This window comes from Acanthochromis polyacanthus, chromosome 19, assembly GCF_021347895.1.
Source record: "Acanthochromis polyacanthus isolate Apoly-LR-REF ecotype Palm Island chromosome 19, KAUST_Apoly_ChrSc, whole genome shotgun sequence".
NCBI classification, from domain to species: Eukaryota; Metazoa; Chordata; class Actinopteri; family Pomacentridae; genus Acanthochromis; species Acanthochromis polyacanthus.
The window spans coordinates 11,978,280-11,985,470 of NC_067131.1; the positions used below are offsets into that span (position 1 = coordinate 11,978,280).

A 7,191-nucleotide genomic window follows, 5' to 3' on the forward strand; every position below is an offset into this window, starting at 1 on the left:
TCTAGTAGGATGCCCAAATTAAGTGTTTTGTTTGTTTATTTTTTAATTGTCTGATTCGAATCATTTAATATCTATAACATGTGAAGACGTCTATGAGGGTAATTGACATCTGGCCACTGCAAAAGTTAAATAAAGTTGGGCTAAACCAAGACAGACCAGTGCAATATGTAACATTTTATTGATTTATGTTCCAGGTTTCTGCTTGACAATGTATGGAAATGAAGAGCAGTGCACAGGGATGTACCCACACAGATCAGTGTAAAGTTCCTATAATTTGGCCCCAGTTGTCGCATTAAGCTCAGGAGAGGCCTAACAATAATTTCATGATGATTCACTGTTTTTCAGACTATAGTGTATCAACACTAACAGAGAGATGTAACCCACCAGCCACAAATGAAAATAGATTTAGTTGAACGCTGGCACTTTAGGAAAGGCTTTGGACTCCCAAGAATCACAATAGATATTCAGTGGTTCACTTTACCGAGCACGACTGAATCAATGGAAGAATCAATTCAAGAAAATGAAAAGAAAAATACAGGTTTTGGAAGCAAGAAAACATTTAATCAGAAACAATAACTTAATGATCTTCAGCTTCCTTGGTGTTTATGCTACAGCCGGTGCAGCGACGCCGAACATTTGCCATAACTCGCTCCTGACGAGTCACAGCGCTGAAGTCCATCCTCTTTAACTGAGGGAGGGCAGAAATCACATGACGCCTAAACACACACAAATGCACACATGCTAAGTTAGCTGTGAATTCAGGGGCTTTGTGGACATTATGTGTGTTTCCACAGAATGAATTCACACTGAATATTGTATAAGGGGATATCTTTCAGTCTATGCAAAGTAGACTTTACCTGTACTTTTCCTATTATTTTGCATCAATGATAGTATGAAATGAGGTGAAAATTGCATCAAGAAGCTGGAAGCATGTGATATTGATCCAGTGTAGGGTGACCTTTCTGTGTGTCTGTATCTGTTGATGTTACGCAGGATATCAACGGCAATATGAGCTTCAGCCTGTAAAGGATGCTTAGTAAGGAAAGAAATTAAGCACATTAGTATGTACGAGTACTGCGCTTAAGTGCAATTTTGAGGCATTATTCTTTACTTGAATATTTTCAGGCTAAGCTATTTTATGCTTCAGAATAAAATATTCTTTTTACATCACTGCATTTACATTCATTCACAGTTCGGCTCACTTGTTGGAAATTTTTTTTAATTATTATTTAAGTTGCGTAAGATCAAATGTGTGGTTTGTGACAACTTATGAAAATGCAGAGTCTGGGTTCCTTGTCACATTTCCAATGTCTACAAGTCATTAGCAGTTCTACTGAAGAGATAGCTCAACTCTAAAATTGTCACACAGTTTCATTCAAACGTCTGTTCCAGGACTAAAAAGTAAAAGTAAAATTCTAAAGAATTAAAGATTTCACAAGAAAGCAAAAAGATTGATTTAAAAAAGGGCAAAAAATATAAATTTCATCGCAGAACTTTGCCTTTCTTCTTTATTTCTTTTAAGTATCTCATGTTTGGCCCTGTAGCCCTTCAGTTTGGAAACTTCTGAACGAATTAGACGCAAAGAAGTTTAAATTTGCTCCACTGTCACAAGCAACAAGTATAAAATCCTTGTGTGTTATCAGTACAATGTCTGTGTCGGCAAAGTGCAAGGAAAACTGTCGAAAGGTTAAGAAAATGAGGCCTCCACCTGTAGCCTTTGTAGTTTTCTATGGCATTTCCATGTAGCGTGATGGTGTGCAGATGCTGCAGCTCTACCAGCTTGTCTACGCCCGACAGATTCCAGATTCTGTTGCCGTGAAGGTACAGAACACGCAGTTCTCGCAGCTCGCACAAAACCTGGAACACAGACACAAATCATACAGCTAAGATCTAAAGTTAAAACCAATAATGTGTACATCTATAAATAATACCAGCAGATACGAACTGATGCCCATTTTAAACCAGGAAAGTAATACAAGTCTAACAGTGGTAGAGGGTTAATTTAAGAAGGACTTGAAATTGCAGGATCCTTGATAGAGAAACTTAAATAAATACCACTCTATATACATTTAATGAAGTATAAATACAGATGAACAGATGTGCAGTGACAATATTTACAATCGGTCAAAAAGCAGAAGAGGAAACTAGAAGGAAGGAAGAAAAGAGAGTAAGGCAAGAAACAGAAGAAGCAAACATGCAAAAGCCCTTAAGAGAAGGAGACAAGCCTCACTCGGTCTATGCATGTGAGTTTGTTGAAGGACAAGTCCAACCAGCCGAGTTTCGACGGTTGAGCCAGAAAGTGGCTGAGTGTGAGCTGGAGGCCTTCGACGCTGGTGATCTTGTTGTTACAGAGACGCAGAGAGCGACTCAGGTACTTGTTGTCTGCGTTCATGCTTAAAGGGCGCAGGCCACTTCTGGGTACCTGGGACAGCGCACCTGAACCACAAATGAAGCAATTGTAGCCAATAAAGCATGAGTTGAAATATTGGAATTTATATATCTGCTTCCAAAAGCTATCAACCAGGTTTTTTAGGCAATGCACTGCAGTCAGCGCTCGTTCATTACATTTTATGCTCTGAAGCAGAAAAATGAGGAATCTCCTTGAGCTCTTTGACTCAGTATTTTCTATTTATCAAATGCTTTTACACTCTGTTATTGAGTGTTCTATTCAATACCACATTGTGGAAGGTTTATGATAGCGCATAGACAATTCAGCAGGCATTTGTTAGCATTCACAGTACTTGACATGCGAAATTTTGTCAAAATTTCATTACTGAGAAGCATAGGTGAGCTAAGAATAACACTTTCCTATTGAAATTGGATCTTCTATCAAAAATGGCACACTTATGACCACAAAACAAGGAAGAAAACACCACAAGTTCACTTGCTGTCAAGCTAACAAACTACAGAAACATGGTACTACCTGCAAGACAGCGCATATTGTTAAACGACAGATCGACTGGAGGGCCGTACATGCTCAGGTCTAAAGGTCTGTCCAGCAACAGCAGGTATTTAGATGTTCAGATTAACCCCATCACAACAACAGATCACTGAGCTTCCACAGACTCTCTTAGATAAATAAGCATAAACATATGGATGTTAAAAAAAAATAAAATCTTATACACAAACTGTTTCCTAGTGATGGGATTCCAAAATGGAATTACTTACTATTTTCAAATATTAAATATAACAAGTAGAGAAATACCCAAAAACTGGCTCATAATTTCCCTCTCTCACATGTACAGAAAATATTGTGAATTTTCACCAAGTGATCTGATTTCAAATAATTAGATATATGCAAAGGCTTGGACTATCGCTCTTCCTTGTAGATCCCTTGAGCCTCTCAGAGTTTCATTTGTCTTACATAGACAGCATGTTTAACCCTCATGTCGTTCTGCGGATTTTTCTGTGAAAAAAAAAAAAGATTTTCACAGTGAAAACTTCCACATTTTTTGATGGAAAAAAGAGAAATGTTTACAAAAATGTTTCTTTAAGAACATTCAGGAAAAAACAAAATTGGTTGTTTTTTCCTGAATGTTCTTTAAGAAAACATTTGAAATTTTAGTGATGTACATGTAATCCCTTTAGACATTTTTAGGTTTATTTGAAAGATTTTTATTCATTTTTTTTGAAAATATTTAAAAAAAAAAGATTTTTGTTTCTTGCTAAATTTGAGTTTGTTTTTTTTAAAAAAAATAAAACTTTTAAGGGAAACTTCTAAGGAATTTTTGAAATTTTCTTCCTGAAAATTTTGCAAATTTTAATAAATTTGGGGGATTTTTTTGCTGAAGTTTTGGATATTTTTCCAGACAAGGGAACAATATTTTTTGGTGCCCATATATGAGGACAACAGGACGGTTAAAGACGAAGTAACCTAAAATTTTGAGTGTACTTTCACTAAGAAAGGACTTTTGTGTGACGCAGCACACATTATCGGCCCAGTCGTAAATTTTTGAAAAGAAAAATGTTTGAATCTTTGATTCAGGATTATTCAATGAGAAGAATTTGTAATTTTAAGATTTCTGACATGTTTGAAATGTAAGAAGCAATCCTGTCTTCAAAATTACATCTCTGTACAGCTAAACTGCTTTCTCCACTATGTCTTTATCTGTCAGATTATTTTTATTTGCGATGTACCACAAATCCATTTCAAATTAATATAGTATTGCTATTTATTTTATTGCCTTAACATCTTTCATTTTCAGCCAACCATTTATATATTAGATGAGGTAAGACTTCCAACATGCAGTGAAAAGATCGTATTTTGACTCAAACCATATTTTTCTAACCTCAATCAAATAATTTGGGTACCAAAACCAAGTCTTTAACATGTCTTTGTCATTGTGAAAGTAATAACCAGAATTTGATATTTTCCCATAACCAACCATGTAGCTTTGGTGCTTAAATCTGACCAAGCAGCAAGTGAAACCAGACTGATGGTCCTACACAGGATGCTCCTCGATGAAAGTCTCCATCAACTCCCCCTACCTTCGTATGCAGATGCTGTGGTTCTTTCAAACTAATAGCCTTTCCTACCATATCATATGGTAGTTTTGTTAGTTTCAAAACCAAAGTATGTTTCTTTCTGAACATAAATGAAAATGCTGTTGAGTTGTATAGGATTACAATTTTGCGATGACTGGTTGACCTGGAGAGGATCTTTCAAAACCGAAATCGACATTTTCCATTCAAAAAGCTTCTGCTTGTGCTCCTTGAAGTGGCTGATTGTGGATTTCAAAGTATGCTGTGAATCACTGCTCTATAGTAGAATCTGGCCTTATTTCACTTCCAGATTGACTCCATGACATTTGCAGCCACAATGAAAAATTGCCAATCTATTCTCCCGTCTGTGCAGTGCTTCCTGTGCCACTGGCTGTCCATATCCACATGTGTAGCAGTTAGCCAAGTACACTTTACATCAAATTCTGCTCCTTTTCTCAAAGAACTTCCTATGTTGGGTTCCATTTGCACTTCATCTGGACACCGCATTCGTCTCTCGAAACCGCTCGAGCTTGCCCAGATGCTGCTTTGTAGACGCTGCAGGTAAAGTCTGCTCCTTATGATTCTTCTATGTCTGTTTGTGCACCGACACTCCTGCATCAGCTAAATCTTCCTGCAGCTCGTTTGCAGTCTTATGACAGTTTTGCTTTGCCTTTACCCAGCAGTATCATTCGAAAAGTGTCTTTGTCTTCTAAATCTTTCACAGTTCATTTTAACTGATGACACCTATTGACAGTTCTTGACTTGCCTTCGAGCTAATGACTAAGAGCTAATGAGTTAATGAAGCTCTGACGTGACATAGTAACAAGGTAACAGTACATTAACATTTAAAGAACGACTCATTTTTAATGTCTGGTTGCTGCAGGGTTTGTATTTACTACTCTGACTTGTGTAACCCTTATTAGGATAATTAGCAGCAGAGAATCGATCTCAAGAATTGCAGGAAAACTCTCAAAGATCTGACAGTCAGCCTTCCAGGTTATGCGCACTCACTGAAAGCAAATACGACACAGTAAAAGTACAACCATATACAGACACTGTATGTAGACATACAGTAGTGTGACTTGTCCAGCGCATACTTCGCTTTCTACCTTTGGTTTGCTCGAAAGGACTCCAGCACCCCTGAATTGTACACCGAGAAAAACAAATAAATAAAAGAAAACAGCAAATTCTACAGGAGTTCTGGGAGGGCAAATGGAGGACGAGTTTATAAAGAAAAGCTGAAAGAGGGAAGAGGTGATGATGGAAAATTTACATCCATCAGCCTGTGCTTTCCCTCACATTCTTGCTCACTCAAGATGTCTGTGCATGTGTGTGTGTGTGTTTGTGTGTGTGTGTGTGTGCCTCACTAATAGCACAACAGCATCTCATTGAAGAAGTGAGGGCAGTCCTTCAATGATGAAAATAAATAAATACATTTTAAAAAGAGACAGACAATAAGTCAGTCAAGGACACAGACGATGACAGAGACACCGGCTGCAATCAGGATGGTTGTGAATTAATGTTTAGGGTGTCAGATTGTGTGTAACATACGGGAAAGACTTAAATATGTGTATTTAAAGGAGCATGCTACGATTTACTTCAATGCGCAAGCTACTTTTTGAATTTAAAGGCCCACTGTTAATGAAATTTAAAGAGAATATGCATATTCAAGATGGAGCATGTTGGAGAGTGTTGTCATTGTTATGTGTGTTTGTGTGTGTGGCTGAATCTCACCAGATGGAAAGATCTAGACTTCTGAATGTGCAGCACTCTGACCTCCCTCTGCACCTGCCATCCACTTGAGTGAGGTCCATAATACCCATGTGCTGAAGTGAGTCTGTTCACCTGCAAACAGTAATAAGTTGAAGATGACGAGCAGCAGTGGTTTAAAGGGATTTTATGGTGCTGAATATGCATGATGGGACAGTGACACTGATTTGAGGCTGTAGGTTTCAGGTAACCGGCGCATTAAATACAAAAAACATAAAATGAAATGGAAGAGGATGAACACCTCTGTTTGAGGGCAAGAAGTCATAAAATCTGTGAAAGCTTAGATTTAGGTCCGCATTCACTGAGGTATTTCATTTATATGCTCAAAAGTGAGTCAAGTAACACAAAGACAAGATACAAGCAATATGAGAACCTCTTTAAAAAGCATTGATGTTGATTTTGTTAATCTATAGAAGCACAAAAATACAAGCAAATTTATGTAATATAGGACAATTTATACTACAGCTGTAAAAACACTCAGTTCTTTCATGGATCACACATTTCAGACAATGTATATTACCTCATTAAAACATATTATTAGCATATGCTTGGGCTTTCCCATGTAGTTTTATCATAAACACAATAATATCGAATACAAGTCAACCAACTTAACTTCTTTATGTGATATTCCAACTGATCAGGCAGCACAGGAAAACAGGAGCTCCCTCTCACAGTTAATGTTGATCAATCATTAACAGACCAGAAAACAACAATGCTACCCTCAGTTTAGAATGCACCATTCAGTATAAGTAGTGTATAAACCCGAGGTTTTCATCATATCAAATTTATTAGAGTAAAAATGACTCGCATCAAATGGTCAAATAGAGTCATTTCAACATTGGAATATATCCGGATTTTAGCTTTCTTGACTTCTTTTTTCTCACTGAATACATTTCGGCAGTCATTGACTCAAATCTGGTTCATTTCAAGGTTATGCAC

General features: G+C 37.2%; 1 protein-coding gene across 1 annotated transcript; it reads right to left on the bottom strand.

Annotated features, from left to right (window-relative positions):
* Positions 1-439: 439 nt before the first annotated feature.
* On the bottom strand, positions 440-2,975 carry LOC110958639 (leucine-rich repeat-containing protein 51-like). Its single transcript, XM_022205267.2, has 4 exons — positions 2,924-2,975; positions 2,231-2,436; positions 1,709-1,857; positions 440-716 (listed from the first exon to the last, which is right to left on the bottom strand). Exons 1-4 carry the CDS (start codon positions 2,973-2,975, stop codon positions 578-580), a joined length of 546 nt encoding a protein of 181 aa, XP_022060959.1. The 3' UTR covers positions 440-577.
* Between the last annotated feature and the right edge of the window lie 4,216 nt (positions 2,976-7,191).

Coding starts and splice junctions, on each gene's coding strand:
- LOC110958639 (XM_022205267.2), bottom strand. CDS start 2,975: ATGTACGGCCCTCCAGTCGATCTGTCGTTTAACAATATGCGCTGTCTT. Junction 1,858..2,230: donor AACTCACATGCATAGACCGA/GTGAGGCTTGTC, acceptor TCTGTGTTCCAG/GTTTTGTGCGAGCTGCGAGA. Junction 717..1,708: donor GAAAACTACAAAGGCTACAG/GTGGAGGCCTCA, acceptor GTGTGTGTTTAG/GCGTCATGTGATTTCTGCCC.